A 17582-nucleotide genomic window follows, 5' to 3' on the forward strand; every position below is an offset into this window, starting at 1 on the left:
TGTGCTCTCTGCTCCATGAGGTGGTTCATTGTAGAAGGAAAGGTAAGAACAAGGATGAGAGTCTGTGACTGGAGTATTATACAAATTAAGATTAACCTGTTTGGTATGATCTAGTGGGATTTTAACATGTAATTTATTCATAGAGATGCATAAACAAACTTTTTTTATATATAAATAACTGACTTTAATCTATTGTTTCAGACAGGGAAGCTCCAGTAAATTTTATAAATGGAAGGCCAAATCAACATCAGTCAAAATGGAATCTGGGAAAAGCCTTTTCTCTGTTATGAGTTTAGTAACAGGTCTTGTCAAAGATTTATCTATCCGTTGGAAATCCGACTATTGCTCTACATCCTTTTTAGCATCTCTTCAATTATCACAATCATAGGAAACCTGCTTGTGATCATAATGGTCGTTCATTTCAAGCAGCTTCACACACCGACTAACTACCTCATCCTGTCTCTGGCCGTGGCCGATCTACTTGTTGGAGGATTTGTGATGCCTCCCAGCATGCTGCGCTCCATCGAGACGTGCTGGTATCTGGGAGATTTGTTCTGTAAAATACACAGCAGTCTTGATGTGACATTGTGCACCGCATCAATTTTAAACCTCTGTATCATATCTTTGGAAAGATATTATGCCATATGTCACCCCTTTGAATATTACAGGAAAATGACATCACTTGCCACACTAATTATGATTATTATCTGCTGGACTGTTTCAGCTGCTCTGGGGTTTGGCATGATGTTCTTGGAGCTTAATATTCTGGGCATTGAGGATTTTTATTATGAAAATGTTGACTGTGATGGAAGATGCTTGGTGTTTCAGAGCAAAGAGGCAGCTACTGTAATGTCATTGACCTGTTTTTACGTTCCTGCTTTTGTCATGCTTTGTGTGTACCTTAAGATCTTACACACAGCTCAACAGCAGGTTCAGGCCATCCAGAGTGTGAATTCTGAATTTAAAAAAGAAGGAAAAGCCACAAAGACATTAGCCATCATCATGGGGGTGTTTCTGACCTTCTGGATACCCTTTTTCATTTGCAATCTTATTGATCCCTTCATCGGTTACTCTGTACCACCACTGCTGTTTGACTTGTTCCTGTGGGTTGGCTATTATAATTCCACCTGCAATCCCATAGTGTATGCCTTCTTTTACAGCTGGTTCAGACATGCTTTCAGAGTCATTCTGTCTGGAAGAATATTTCAGATTAATTCTTCAAGAACAATGCTATTGTAAATGTGAAATCACAGTGCCATATACCTTTAATGAAACATACTGAAACATTCACCATGCACCATGTGTTCATGTTATGTGCTGGCTGTTATTGTATTTTTCTTTGTGCCCAATTCTGCCTCAGCCACAGTTTCCTGATCATCGCTCGATCTAGAACTGACCCACACAACAAAACTGATATAAAAAGTTTTAAATTGAATCTTTATTGACTTGTTTTTTAGTCAAATTATCTCTACTTGTAATAGTTTATCCTGAATAGAAGTAGGGCTTGGCAATATGGCAAAAAAATAATACAATCTTGATTTTCTCCAAACATTTTACAGATCCTTGATTTTGTAAAATTTTTAACTATTCAGCTTGAAAATGTAACTACAACATGATTCAAGTAACTTTTCATTATTAACCCTTTAGTAACAGAAAAATATATTCTAAATGCACCACACAATAAGTTGTAATCATGATGTAAATGTTAATCAAATAATAAACGTTAATGAGGAAACATCAGACAGTTCATTAAACTATTAAAATCTACACTTAGACTGAACTAATAAATTCAAACTGCTCTGTGGAGAGTCTGAATGACACACTGATCCAACAATAACAATTCTGTTCATGATTTCCCCGGTGACTCTTTCTTTCACCTCATATTACCTCCTCTGGAAGGAAGTTTAGGAGATGAGCTGTGACTGAGGGTATGAGGGTCTGTTCCCTCTCTTTCCACATCAGTGCTCTGCTTATGTGACAGTGACAGGCTCGCAGAGTTCTGTGTCCTTTCACAGGACAGCAGCAAAGAGAAGTTACATTAAATAGTGGCACTCAAGCACCTGTGCTCAGCTGAATGTTCGGCCATCTCACAACGCCCTGAAGCCATAGCAGTCAAGACTCCTTATGTGCTCTGGCCTCTAAAAATGAACAAAAAGACTGGTGATTAAATTGAATTACCTACCAAAATAGTTAATGGGTCCTCTAAAAGGATGTTTAAAAAATAGCTTTACAAAGATCACCCACTGTTAAAACCCAAGGTTATACCTGTTTCAAATACTTTCTGTCTGTCTGTCTGTCTGTCTATTGGTAAACATTTTTATAGAATATTTAAATTGTTTTTTATTTTATTATTCCTTATATACATTAAATTCCTTAATAACTGTTAATTACTGTCATGGCCAATATGCTGATTTGGTGCTCAAGAAACCTTTCTTATAATGATCAATATTTAAGATGCTTAATTTTTTTTCATTTTTGTGAAAAATGATACCTGTAACACTTGCCAGCAGAGAGGAGTGAGGAACAAGGAGACAAGGCGTAAACTCACACAATAGTCCTTTAATCCAAAATCCAAAGGATAACACTGGGCAGAGAGGAACACAAATAGCTCAAGGGTTGACATACAATCTCGGACAAGGGAGAATAGCTAACGCATAGCGCAGGCTAGAACTCAAACAGATAGTGATAATGAGGGGAAGAGAGGTGAGGAGGATGAACTAATAATGAAACACACCTGGAAACAGTGAACAATCAAACACACGGGGAAAACTAAGTCACAGAGCACATGGGGAGCAAAAATACAACAATCCTTACATTACCACCCCCTATCTGAAGGCGCGTTCTTGCACCGTAGTAACAACAATGGGAAGGGGTGGATGGGAACTTGGGAAGCGGCTCTGGAGGAGGACGTATACCTGGGAGGGGGCCGGCAGACAAAGACCAAGGAGGTGATGTAGGAGGGAGGAGCCAGGGAGAAAACAGGAGGGACTTGGAGCAGGAGGAGCCAAGCAGGACCCAGGCCACAGCCATGATGGCGAACCCAGGTGGAGCCGATGGAGGGAAGAGCCATGTAGGGGGAATGGCCACCAACTCCAGGCAGCTGACCAACGGTGGCAGAGCAGACAGAGAGCCAATGAGCCAGGGGGCTACAGAGGATCCAAGGGGCCAGGATGGAGCCGAGGGGTCTGCAACCAAGGCAGAGATAGAGATCTGGAGATCCGTGGTGCGAATAAATTATAATGATGTAAATATGATGAATTCTTCTTAGAAGCTGAAAATCAAAGTAAATTAATATTCAGAAACTAGCATGATTCATACATGTGTATGAGTACAATGCTGTAAATATGAATCATCTATGTTTACAAAGTACTGTAGTCTGTAGTCCTTCATCTCTTATATGAATTTTGATATAGAGATACTGTAACTCCATTCTTGTGTCCATATAATGATTAGGCACATAAATATTTTTATATATTAAATATATAATACATCGCAGGACAACAAGTCACTTTTGTGCTTGTCCTTGACTAGTTTACCTGGGAAGCCAGTTGCGATTTTATGAGGACAAACTTTATACTTTACATACAGTGAGAGAGTTAAAGTAACTAAGTATTTTTATCAAATAACATCAATAAAGATTAATAAATACTTTATTAAATTAATTGTTCTAGCATATTAAACAGTACTTATATTTGATATTAGAAATGATTTGGTGTTATATGATTCTGAATTTACAATAGCCAAATTGTAGATACAGTGGGGTGACCCCCAGTTTTCATATCAGATCATATCAAGTCAAGTCAAGTCAAGTCAAGTCAACTTAATTTATATAGCGCTTTAAACAAAATACATTGCGTCAAAGCAACTGAACAACATTTATTAGGAATACAGTGTTTCAATAATGCAAAATGACAGTTAAAGACAGTTCATCATTGAATTCAGTGATGTCATCTCTGTTCAGTTTTAATAGTGTCTTTGCTAGAGGTCTTCACGGGTCCAAAAATTCATGCCCGAACCCGAAAGAGACCCGTAATGTACTACACCGAACCGACCCGGACCCGTCTAATATTTCAAAAGCGGGACCCGGACCCGTGTAGATCCGAGAAATGCCTACCCGGACCCGACCCAGACCTGTCTATTATTTGAAAGCTGGACCCAAACCCGTCGGGAAGACACAGACCCGACTGGACCTGATAACTCGCATAATAACCTCAACTGTTTGCCCTTTTGAACTATAATAACGATCGCTCGTGCAATGCCATGGCCGCTGATGTTATTTATTTGCTAACATCTCTGTGCTCTCTGCTCTGCGTCGAGTCTGAATCTGACCACTAAAACTTTAAGATTAAACGGTTCATTTATATTATTATAAAAATGGAAGAAAATGTAAAGCGCGGTTTGGCGGTCAAAGTGTCCCTCACTGGTTGCCATAGAAACATGAAATGCGATCGAGACTGCACATGCGTGCTAGCTGTATCAACCTAAAATATGCTTTAACGCAATTTGAGCATCATAGAAAACATTCAGTTCACCTCAGATTGTGTTGCTGATTTGAAATATATTAAATATTAGTGTGTCAAGTCTGCAAGCATTATCACCATGCGTGCACTTGCATTAAAGAGAGAGAGAGAGAGAGAGAGAGAGAGAGAGAGAGAGAGAGAGATTTTTTTTGGCTCACTCTTTTCTTTTCCTAATTTTACAAGTTGCAAGTTACAAAAAACACAAGCAGTGTTTGATCACGGCCGGGTGTTCTCTGAGTCCGATGACTCCGATCGCATGGGTATTACATACAATGTTAAACAGTCCCGGGACCCGAGGAAATAGACTCGAACCCGACACGGACCCGGCTAATCATTTAAAATATAGATCCGAACCCGTACGGGTCCCGGGTCGGGTCCCGGGTTGACGGGTCTCGGTGCACTGTGAAGACCTCTAGTCTTTGCATTCATTTGCACTCAAGTCAACGATATCGCTGTAAATGAAGTGACCCCAACTAAGCAAGCGAGAGGTGACAGCGGCAAGGAACCAAAACTCCATCTGTGACAGAATGGAGAAAAAAACCTTGGGAGAAACCAGGCTCAGTTGGGGGGGCAGTTCTCCTCTGACCAGACGAAACCAGCAGTTCAATTCCAGGCTGCAGCAAAGTCAGATTGTGCAGAAGAATCATCTGTTTCCTGTGGTCTTGTCCTGGTGGTCATCTGAGACAAGGTCTTTACAGGGGATCTGTATCTGGGGCTCTAGTTGTCCTGGTCTCCGCTCTCTTTTTAGGGCTGTAGAGGTCCTTTCTAGGTGCTGATCCACCATCTGGTCTGGATAAGTACTGGATCCGGGTGACTGCAATGACCCTCTGATCTAAATACAGACTTAATCTGGTGGCTACTGTGACCTCGGAATATTAGAGAAACAGACTAAATTTAGTGTAGATGCCATTCTTCTAATGATGTAGCAAGTGCATCGGGTGTTATGGTTCTGGTTTACCTAATTAATGCAGCCTAAAAATCCTTTAACGGATTTTGATATTGTTTGTTTATTTATTTATTTCAACAGGGACAATGTGCAAAAAAAAAACATTAATTAAAGATGCTTTGCACCAGATTTAGCTCAAGCTAGTTTCAATCTGAATTACAATACAAAATATACAATATAAAATGTAATTAGTCACTCAAATACAACTATTAATTCATTCATTCAACCATTCTCCATTATATTAGAAACATAATCCGTGCGCACGCTTTCGCAATCCATTCCCACGGATTTGTAAACTGGCACGCATTTGTGGCCCTGCCCCCACCGGCAGATTCATTTCTGTTTATTAAACATTATTTTTCATAGTATCCAACGAGACCACGATCAGCATTCACAAAATAGTCTTCTTTTTAGCGTTTATTTTACATTAATCACCCATAGGATAAGACATAGTCGCCTGTGTTTTATGGCCAAAAAAATAAACGCAAAAAAGAAGAAAATAAGGGTAAAAAGCAATACAGAACAAATAATATGCCGGTTATGTTTTCATTCCTTTTCTCTCTAACTGAATGCAATTTTATTTTTGGCCTAATTATTTAATAATAACATTAACAGTGACGCATGCATCTAACTCCGGCAGGTGGGGTGGGGTGGATGGAGTTTAGTATAATAAAATCTCAAAAATAAGTCTTCATATTAAAGAAAGAATTTCCAAAACTGTCAAAGGTTATTTAGAAATAAAGCAAATCATGAATTATTTTATGACAGACTTTTTTACTGTCTTGTAATAATTTATTTAGCCTACAAATTAAAATTATAAAAATAACTTTTTTATTTTTATCATTATTATATATTATTATACAGGTTATGTATAAGAATCTTTTATCCAAAACAAATTACAAAAGAGGAAAACTAATTTCTCCAGAGTCAGTCACAATGGCAAGTTTATTGTACAATAATAATCAAGTGCTATTATAAGATTATCACAAATTTAACAAGATTTTGATGCACATCTTTCTTATTAAATCTTTGTATTCCACCTCGTACTACACTTGATAGAGAATCTACACTTTGCTGTAGACCCATTCCACATAATAATATTCATTAAAACTGTATGTTAACACGTAGGAGCTTGCTGCATGAATCTGTGAGTACGGTTTACAAATCCATGGGAACGGATTGCGAAAGTGTGCGCGCAGGTTATGAATTCGTGGGTACAGATAAAAAAACCGAGAGTGCGGTTTACAAAATCTGAGCGCTGTTAAACCGAAGGAACAGTTTATGAATTCGTGAGTACGGTTTATAAACTGAGGGGACGGATTGCAAAACCGTCGCCACGGATTGATTGTTTTTTCTCCTACAGGTGACGTGCGGGGCTCCGTAATATCCTCATCCCCTGCCTCGTTCCTCTTTTCGCCCGCAGAAATCTAATCTGTCCCAACCACCGCCGCATTTAGTTTAATCTTAATTTTTTTTTCTTTATTAGCTAACCCTCCTCTTTCAGCCTATGTTTACTGCTCTGGCTCCATTGGTTCTTCTTCCTTGTGTTTTCTGATGGACGCTCTATTCGTTTCCATGTTTTTTCGCGCTGGTTTAACTGCAAACTGCGTGCAGCCAATGGGCATATGAAACGTCATCACGTAGCATTACAGCACAGTGTTCATGGGAAATGTAGGAAATGCTGCCAGGGGGATAAATGACCGAGAACATAGCCTCATGCCATGGATCACCAGCCAAACTGGCTAGTAAGTTTTAATTAACACCCGCCAAAATTAATTTTAACCCGCATTTGGCGGGTTGGCGGGTGTTAATTTAGAACCCTGTTTATAAGTAATAAGCAATATTTTAAAATCTATGCGATGTTTGATGGGGAGCCAGTGCAGTGTTGACAGGACCGGGATAATATGGTCATACTTCCTGGTTCTAGTAAGAACTCTTGCTGCTGCATTTTGGACTAGCTGTAGTTTGCTAATCAAGTTTTACAAATGCTAGAAACGTGGCTTTCTAAGGAAAGATTGCTATGAAATAGCACACCTAGGTTCCTAACTGATGACGAAGAATTAACAGAGCAGCCATCAAGTCTTAGACAGTGTTCTAGATTATTACATGCAGAGTTTTTAGGTCCTATAATTAACACCTCTGTTTTTTCAGAATTTAGCAGTAAGTAACTAATCGTCATCCAGTTTTTTATATCGACTATGCATTCCATTAGTTTTTTAAATTGGTGTGTTTCACCAGGCCGTGAAGAAATATATAGCTGAGTATCATCAGCAAGCATAACAGTGAAAGACATCTCAGCAATATTGTAAGGGCTGTTTATGTCAGTTTATGTTGATTTGTAAGATAATTCTTAAACTTTAAAGTAATATTGTGATGTTTGCATTACAAATTATTCATGATAGTAACATAATTTCTCTGATATCAAAGAAAACTAAGAAAAAGTGCCTCATACATACCACAAATGGGTTTATAGCCAACATAATGAATGATTGGATAGGAGTGGGAGGATATTGTGAATCAAAAGACCTCTGTTGATCTTCAAGGAATGAAAACACACAGAATGTTTTATTTTATGTACTGTATGTCTGATTTGCTTGTCACACATCATTAATGACACAGGTTTGATTCTCAAGAAGTATTAAATTCCTTATATTCTTTATGTGCAGGAAGAAAGGCAGTGGGAACTTTATATCAATAAAGCACACAACAATTATCAAACATTACAGAAACGCAAAAACATTTTATAACAGTGAATATAGTGTATACATGTTCTAAATATTATATAAATGTATTATAGTTTATTATAATTCATATTCATAATTATTATGACTATATTGTGGTTCTAAACGTTATGAACAAAAGCTTGACATACAATGAATAAGACATGGATTTTCCTCTACTGAAACATTAAATGTGGCATTTTTATGGAAGTGAAAATGTTCGACATTTGAATACATTTTTTTTTTTTATGAAATGACACAGCAGAATTTATAATAGGCCTGTTAGCACAATTTATATAGTTTTTCATATAAAAGTTTAGATTTTTCTCTGAACCACCTGTAAAAGAAAGCATAAATCAAGGGATTAAATACTGCATTTAAATAAGCCACCCACATTAGCACCTCATATAATAGTGCTGGTATTGTATGGTTAACAATAGGATCTATGATGTTACACATAAAGTAAGGTGTCCAGCAAGACATAAAAACTCCAATGACAATAGCAAGCGTCTTTGTGGCTTTCATGTCCTTTTTACTAACTGATGATGAGCATGTGGAGTAGTTATTAATAACACGAACATGTCTCAGTGCTATAACAAAAATCCTGCTGTAAATGCTCACAATTATAAACATAGGGAGGAAGTAAAACACAATTGAATATGTCACTCCGATTTCTCTTCCATGCAATGCTAAACACCCTCCCTTGCAAGCAAGATGCAGCTCCTCTGTTGTTCTTCTTTCAATTTTGAACTCTGAGAATATGATGCCAAAGCCGAAAAAGGCAGAGAAGCACCAGCTGACCAGGATCATGAATACACTTACACGTGTGGTCATTCTGCTGTGATATTGGAGTGGTTGACAGACTGCATAGTAACGGTCAATTGAGATAAACGTGAGGTGCAAAACAGATGCATTACACAGCATAAAATCAGTGCCAGAGTGAAACTTGCAGAAAAAGTCTCCAAAGTACCAGCATGTCTCCAAAGAATGTATCATCCTCGGAGGCATAACAAAACTACCCAGGAGCAGATCGGATACAGCCATTGAGACAATCAGGTAGTTGGTGGGTGTGTGGAGCTGCTGGAAAGAGATGATGGTGCAGATGACCCACAGGTTACCAAACACTATCAGTATGATGGTTATAGTAAAGAGCAGGTAGAGAGGAGCACGTAAGACAGGAGAATAGACTGTCTTTATGCATGAGTTGTTCAGGGATGCGAAACAGAGGCCAAAAGACTTTGCTATCCATGGTTGACTCAGATTCATCGTACAGGCACTTTAATACCTAGAATAAGAAAATGCCTTGATTAGCCCTTTCCCCCTACAGTATATTTTAGTTGGAAAATCTAAATATTATAAAGATAATACTGAAGACCCACTGAGACACATATTTACATATTTACAGTACATATCTCATATTTAAAATATTTATCTACAGCAACTTACTTTTATAATGAGGTTAGTATTTGATAAGAGAGTGTCGTATTTGGTTTGTTTTTGTAATCTTACCGCAGTAAGTCTTCCCGTGTCCTCAGAAGATGATTGAGCATTTTTATATTTTGTAGCCTTTTGAATACTTTCACAAAGAGAGTGTATTTTCCTGAGCCAATAAAAAAAGGGCCTCTTGTTGTCATGTGATTACAAGGAAATCTTGATTGGCTTTCATGTCCCAGGATGTTTAAAGGGTAAACCCTATGTGTATCTAGAAGTCATTGTGGCTGGTTTGGTTGTTATGTTAGACACTATTGGTAGATAATGTAAATACTGTATTTTTCCATTGCTGGCAATTGACAAGTTTTCTTCCAAGCAACACTGAGAGATATTTTTTATTATATTATAGTAGATGTTTTGCCAATGATTTCTGATTTGTGAAAGGCTCTTAAAAGCATATATATACAGTATATATTGCAATTTCAGCTGTCTTTAAGACTTGTCGTTGAGTCTTCTTGTGGTACCATCAAACATTCCTTGTAGGTTGAACTTATTTGTTTTGAGTTGTAAATGCCATGTGACCAAATGTGCCATTTGAACCACTTGATATGGTGTAAAACACATTTAATGCATTTCAGAGCAAATTGTTCACTGGTGAAATATCTGGAAGCTTAATGTAATGAAGAATGACAGACTTAGGTTTTGTCTTCAGGCCTTGAGTTGGGGGTATGTCAAAGGGAGAACCATGAAGCTAATTGTTATTGGTTTTAATGAGGTATTTATGTGAATGGTAATAGTACAATTTAGTACTTACATATTTTGTGTATTGTTAATGAAGAATAGCCACAAAGGACAGAAGAAAAACTGAACTAATTTTGCTGGCATGTGGTGACATTTGTACTGCATTTCCCATAATTCTCTGCGGCAGCATGATAATCTTCATGTAGAATGTTGCAAATATATTTAGAAATAGGTTAGATTGCAGCAAAATCATAATTTTTCATCAGAATGTTGTCTAATTTTAAAAGATATGCACATATTTGATATATATATTCTGTATTAAGTTCTATAGATTGTAGTCTGATAATTCACTGAGACAAAAACAATCAGAGCTTCTAGCCTATTATGGCCATATTTCTGAGTTCCTTATATTATTCCAAAGTAAATTGTGTGTTTTCATGGTGAAACAGGAATGGAGCATCTGTACTGATTTCTTAACGTACAGTTATTTGCTTTAGTTATCGATGTGGGCAAACAAAGTCAAGGCTTAATGACTCATGGATACATATATGGACAGATTGATTTGACTTAGCCCCTTCGGCTGTATTTAAAGCTGGTAGAATAAATTAATAGTGGTTTCATTTGCTGGCAGAACAGGGACATATTTGGGACCTGCCATGTTTGCTTACACTACTACTTACTTTACTTACTATCTTCACTGTGACAGGGACTTCTACGCACATAAGCGCACATAAGCAGTGTGGGAGGGTGCCATGTCTTCTTTAGTCATGGTCCAGCAGTGATCTCTTCCTTTGTTTCCTTCTACATTCCTGGCCTTATCATTATTGGCATATATTCTAGAATCTACATGTCGCCCAAAACCAAGTGAGATCTATAAGTCTTCAACTGAGGCAGCTGAGAAGAGTTTATCCACCAGAAGGTGTGCAACAACAGACACAAAAAGCTACGATAATGATTGCTATCATGATTGGAGTTTTCTTGTTTTGCTGGGCTCCTTTTTTCCTCTGTAACATATTGGCTACACAACACCTCCAATGCTGATTGATGCGCTTGTTTGGTTTGGCTATGTCAATTCCATCTTAAATCCTTTCATTTACGCATTCATGCATTCTTGGTTCAGAAAGGCTGTCAGGATTATAGTAACTGGGAAAACATTTTGTCACGCTGTCTAGTCTCTGTTTCCCTGGGTGTCCACTAGTGGGCTCAATTCCCCTTAGGCACTTCACCATAGGCACTAGAATTCCTCTAGTCTGGTCCTGTCTTCACAGTAATTGCACTCCAGTTAATTGCACCAGGTGAAGGCAATCTATTTGTCATTAGCCTCCTTATAAATACCAGTCTTTCCCTGTTGTTTGTATGGAGTCCTTACCCTTTGTATGTCCAGTCTTTTTGCTCCCCGAGATTCTTCCTTCCTCATATTCTGAGTTTCCTTTCCTTTTCCGTTCTTGTTTGTTAGTTTTTGTTTGGACTGCATTCTGGTTTTGACCCTGGCATTTCTGACAACGATTTTGGATTATCCCAATAAAGCATACCTGCGATTGGATCTCTCGTTCTTCTTGTGTTTCACTGGTCACGAATCGTCACACATTTCAAAACAATAGCAGCAGAAAAAAGACTTCTAACCAAGGCCTAATTCAGAAAAACATAGCATACTACCCTTACTCTGAATTAGTTAGACCAATTGCTTTACAAAATGATTAAGCTGCTGGTCAAAACTGTGCAAATGCAACCAAAACCCAGCTCAAAGTTACATTATATATGAAGTGCCTGTATGTGTTTTTATAATAATTTGTGGGCTTGTTTTGTCAGTGTTATGGATGCCTTGATTAATGAGGCCAATAAGAGACTGAAATCAAAATGTGTACATTATAAAACGATCTCATTTCAGAAAAGTAACCATCATGTTTCAAAGTAGGAAAGACACTGAAGCGATAGTTTACCTAAATATGAAAATTATGTAATGTTAATTCCTCACCCTCATGTAGTTCCAAATGTGAAGACCCTGGTTCTTCTTCAGAACACAAGATATTTTTGATGAAATCCGAGAGCTTTCTGACCCTGCAGACAGCAATGCAACTACCACATTTAAGGCCCAGAAAGGTAGTAAGGACAACATTTAAATAGTCCATGTGATATAAGTGGTTCATCTGCAATGTTATGAAGCTACAACAATACTTTTTGTGCACAAAGAAAACAAAAAATAACTTTATTTAACAATTTCTTCTCTTCCATGTCAGTTGTATGCTACAACGTATGCTAGTGGTACTGCTGACGCAGCAGCCAGTGATATATGATATGATATGAATGATAACAAATTGGAAAATAAAAATTAAATAAACAGCTTGTGAACTACATTCAATTTCATATAATCACACTGAATTTTCAGGTATCATTCATTGTAAATATACTTCAGCTCTCCGATGTTGTTACCGTATGTGTTGCTTCAGAAGATTATACTATGCATGTTTTCATTTTTCTAACAGTGCATTCATGGTGTACAGTGGAGATATTTGAGTCAGGACATGTTCTTCTGCTCCAGTGTATTTCTAGCAACACACCTGAGCTGTCATTGTCCAAAACAGATTAAGTGCTCAAAAGAGTAGTGACTGAAGCATCACTGGCCTTTATTGTTTGTGAACAGTGTGATAAAACTGTGTCATCAAGAACCCATATAAACATATATGTTTTTTATTGGCAGGTTTCCTATATTAAATGTACATATATGTACATATATGCACATATGTACATATAATATAGGAAAACAGCCAATTTTATATATGTCACATTTATTAAAAACCTATATCAAAACCTATATTAAAACATATATGTTTATGTAGGTTCTTTCCATGTGGGTGGACTTTTCTTTACTGCAGTGCCGAACCACAGAGTTCGTGAAAACATCTACATCGCTGTAATCAAATGTGTTCTTAAGTGCTGCTTTAACATTGCGGTCAATTTTTGTTGTGTTTATATAGTTATTGAGAGGAAGGCGCGCAGTATATATTTACATATTCTTCCAAATGCCGCTCAGCAGCCTAAGGTTCTCTGGTTAACTGAAGCGTTGTCTTCTTCTTTTAAACTGAATCAGGAGAGCTGTAATAATACAGTCTTGCGCAACAGAGCCACACTGGTCAAACCGCATCATTGCATGCTCTCACATTAGGTAGATACAAGATCAAACCACTACTCAAAAACATTTGCAGACAATTTGTTTTATCTTCGACTTTGTCAATAATGTTGACTAATTGTTTCAGCCCTAGTATATATTATGGGTGTAACGGTACATGTATTCGTACCAGACCGTTTCGGTACAGGGCTTTCGGTACGGTGCACGTGTGTACCGAATGACCGAATGCAATCTTTTGTTCGCGGAACGTAGGTACATTTCCGTGTTTCCAAACGAACATATTAAGTGGCGGAAGTATCCGCGTTCAGTGCGAGCGTCTATGGTTCAGTGCAAATCCCGCCCTGCAACTGATTCTATGGCCGGTTACACACTGGCTGCGTGGCGTGAGCGACGAGCGTGGTGTTTCTGCTGCGTGTCAGTTGTGTGACGGCTGCTTCGAGTTTTCTGTGTCTTTACACACCAGAATCGTGCCTGAAGCGGCGCTGGCGCGCTGCTGCTACTGTAGGTGACATAGAGGGAGACCGCAGACAGACCAGGATCTTGTTTTCACGACAACAATATCTATACTTCATGTTGAGCATAAATATAAATCCTAGGCAAAATAGACTAGACTTTGACAGGTGCAATATGCCAGTGTGTCACCGGCATATTGCAATATGCCAGTGTGTCACCGGCATATTGCACCTGTCAGTTTTGCCGGCCTAAGGTTTTCAAAAGGCATCACGCGAGTGTGAAATCACTACAACTAGGAAAAAAACTATGTTAATTCAAACGCAGCTCACGTCGGAATTTAAACTGACCTTTGCTCTTAATTCCAATCGGTCCAACGCAATAACGAAATCTGAGCAGTTCTAAAAACTGAAACTGTTGATGCTGGAAAAGTGATATATATTTTTTAAATATGAGCAAGCATACAAGCTGGGATTGGTAATGCTGCACTGTAATCATAGTTATTTATTTATATTTTTCATTATATTTTATTATATGATATTGGTTTGAGACTGAGAGTATTTTATTTAGTGTACAACTTTGCAGCAGTATTTTATTTCTTATTCTTTTTTTATTTTATATATATTTTATTAAAAAGTATAATAAGAAAAAGTATTACTTATAAGAATTCACACTTAAATATTTAAATAATAAATATACTATATATATTATACTAAATATTTATATAAATTAATACATGCAGTTATTTATTTTTCATACGGTTTATGTTGTGCATCTGATATGCATATTTTCTTTTTTGTCTCGATTAATTACGGAATTCTTTCATTTTACTTATTAAATGTGCTGTTGGACTCAAAAGTTTGGATTAAAGCACTGATGTGTGCTGTTCATCTCTTGTCTGGCATTTCATATAGGCTAACATCTGTGATAGATATCAGTGGGTGATTATGGGTAAACAGGATGATGTCACACCACGCTTGATGGGTTATTAGGGCTGAAGAGGCTGTTGTTGTGTTCATCCTGATGTAACAGTGTTAATCATGGGACTTCACACATTTGGGTTTTGGGGCATGTTTGAGAGTCATTAAAATGAATTGGTTGTAACAAGTCTCATGGGAAAAACAGAAAAACATTACACCACTACAGAAGAGTGTTTGTTTGAAAGGGGCCTTTTTAGGCCTTATGCATGTGTTTCTATTTCAAAAAATTAAAGGGGTCATATGATGCTTTTTTTTTTAAAGATCATTATTTTGTGTATTTGGTGTAACAGAAGTTAGAAGATAAGGAAGGGCCATAACCATTTGCAGAGGCAGCCTCATGTACAGATTAGCTCCTGGTGCTTGGGGAAGCCCATAGGAAGAGGAAGAGAAAGATGGAAATTAGGGAAGAGGCCAGTATGCTTGTGTTCTTGGGGCATGGCCTAAATTTGCTGTGCCTTGAAAGCTTGAGGACAGCCGGAACTTGATCTGGAAGACAATGTAATTTTAAATGAAGTAGGGAGCTATGAGGAAGAGGAACATGGGCTACAATTGTCAGCAGAGGCAGACTGACATTTAAATCATCTTCTATGTAAGCAGGAGGCCACTGAAAAGAAAAAGTGGTCATTAGAATTTAGAGGAAAAGCCTGAGAGGTTTTGGCCTGAGTTGCAAGCAGAGAGAGCCTCATGCTTCTACAGCTGCTGTGGCCCACAGGGAGGGAGTGGGGTTTGTGACATCCTGAAGAGCCTGTGCAGCCTGCATGGCTAACAGAGGAAGCCTCAAGCTAGCGTCTGCTATGGGAGCTAAAGGCCGCTGAAAAGGAAAAGGATTAGAAGTAACAGGAGGAAAAGACTGAGATGTGAGGGCATGCATTGCCAGCATAAGCAGCTTTGCACTAGCTTCAACTGCAGTAGCTGTAGTCCACAGGGGCTTGTTATATTTGGGGGAAAATGCTGAAGAGCCTGTGTAGCCTGCGCTAGCGTGTGTTACGGGAGCTGGTGACCACTGAAAATACATTTTAGATAGGTTAGAAGTAGCAGGAGGAATTAAGACTTTGACAACATAAAAAAACAAGATAACATGACGGAAAGACATGCTTTTCCTCTTAACCACACAAAAAGCAGTAAGTATTGAAACAGCTACCCAGCCAAGCAGCACATCAGCTGGTAGAGAGGTGCCTACCAGTATGCACAACGCATGCAAATGAAGTGAAGTGAAGTGACATTCAGCCAAGTATGGTGACCCATACTCAGAATTTGTGCCCTGCATTTAACCCATCCGAAATGCATGCGCGCGCACACACACACACACACACACACAGAGGTGGAAAGAGTACAAAAATATTCTAATCAAGTAAAAGTACCATTACATTAATGAAATTTTACTTAAGTACAAGTAAAAGTACCAGTCTAAAAATCAACTCAAGTAAAAGTAAAAAGTAGCTCATTTAAACTTTACTCAGAGTAAAAATTACTTAGTTACATTTTAACAGTGGGAGGGAGTCAAACATGGGACAGGCCAAGGGTGTCAAACTCAGTTCCTGGAGGGCCACAGTCCTGCACAGTTTAGATCTAACCCTAATTAAACACACCTGATCCAGCTAATCTAATCATTTAGGTTTATTTGAAAACTACATGATATGTGTGCTGGAGCAGGGGTAGAACTAAACTCTGCAGGGCTACGGCCCTCCAGGAACTGAGTTTGACACCCCTGGGATAGGTCTATTAATCTCAAACTAGTTGTTTTTAATTAAAGGAATCAGTTATTTAGAATAATAAAACATTTGGGCTGTTACCAGGCAAATCAGTGTCAACAAACTCATCTTTTAATGCAGAGGAAATGCAGAAGATTCATTGGAAGTGGCATTTAGATGTATTAACACTGTTTAGTGCAGGACAAGAATGCATTTAACCTGCAGTTACAAATGCATGAATAATGTTTTGATATACAAGACATAAAATGTTGAATACTCATTTGAAATGATAAGAAATTAATTATTTAAAAAAAAATCAAAAGATACTTTAAATGTGAAATTAAAATGGCCAGTATGTGTCAGCAAGTCACTGTTAATAAGTGAGTCATTGCGACTGAACCGAATCATTTAAACGGCTGATTCATTCAGGAACGAAACAATGTCACGTTGCTCAGAGACGCAAAACTGTGCTTTGGTGGCTGTGTTTGGAATTATTTTCTGTTGTAGAAATAGAGCTAAAAAAGGCAATATGGTGTCTAAAACGCAAGTCTCTTAATTAACTTGTTTACTGAACTGTTATATATATGTATGTATATATTCATGATGATTTTTGGAGGAAAAGACGGCCTTCTTTGTGGGATTTTGATTTAATATATGAAATTATATAAATATGTGAATTTTCTGCCCCTATATCTTACATTTTGTGATCATTCTAAATGCACTTTAGGAGACTGAATCACACACACAGTGAAAGAACGCACTATAAATGCGCGCACATCATTAAAACAAAAAATATGATATTATCGCAGACGATATATATAGCACACTCCGCACCAGTCTTTTTGGCTAATTTGTGCAAAACCTCTTGCTAAAATGTCAAAGCTTCATTTTAACCACCAATGCAACGATGCAATTATTTAGCTTACCTCTACATTCTTGCGAAGGGTTGATGTCTTGTCGAGATTTTATAAGCTGC

The 17582-nt window shown here is 37.8% G+C and overlaps 2 protein-coding genes across 2 annotated transcripts; one reads left to right on the top strand and one right to left on the bottom strand.

Moving 5' to 3' along the window:
- The first annotated feature begins 228 nt into the window (after positions 1-228).
- On the top strand, positions 229-1247 carry LOC132107212 (trace amine-associated receptor 1-like). Its single transcript, XM_059513452.1, has one exon. It carries the CDS (start codon positions 229-231, stop codon positions 1237-1239), a length of 1011 nt encoding a protein of 336 aa, XP_059369435.1. The 3' UTR covers positions 1240-1247.
- A 7221-nt stretch (positions 1248-8468) lies between these two features.
- taar11 (trace amine-associated receptor 11) lies at positions 8469-9452 on the bottom strand. Its single transcript, XM_059513605.1, has one exon. It carries the CDS (start codon positions 9450-9452, stop codon positions 8469-8471), a length of 984 nt encoding a protein of 327 aa, XP_059369588.1.
- Positions 9453-17582: the final 8130 nt, after the last annotated feature.

The sequence above is a fragment of the Carassius carassius genome, chromosome 27, assembly GCF_963082965.1.
Source record: "Carassius carassius chromosome 27, fCarCar2.1, whole genome shotgun sequence".
NCBI classification, from domain to species: domain Eukaryota; kingdom Metazoa; phylum Chordata; class Actinopteri; order Cypriniformes; family Cyprinidae; genus Carassius; species Carassius carassius.

What these genes read in the sequence shown, in the direction of transcription:
- taar11 (XM_059513605.1), bottom strand. Translation starts at nt 9,452, where the DNA reads ATGAATCTGAGTCAACCATGGATAGCAAAGTCTTTTGGCCTCTGTTTC.
- LOC132107212 (XM_059513452.1), top strand. Translation starts at nt 229, where the DNA reads ATGGAAGGCCAAATCAACATCAGTCAAAATGGAATCTGGGAAAAGCCT.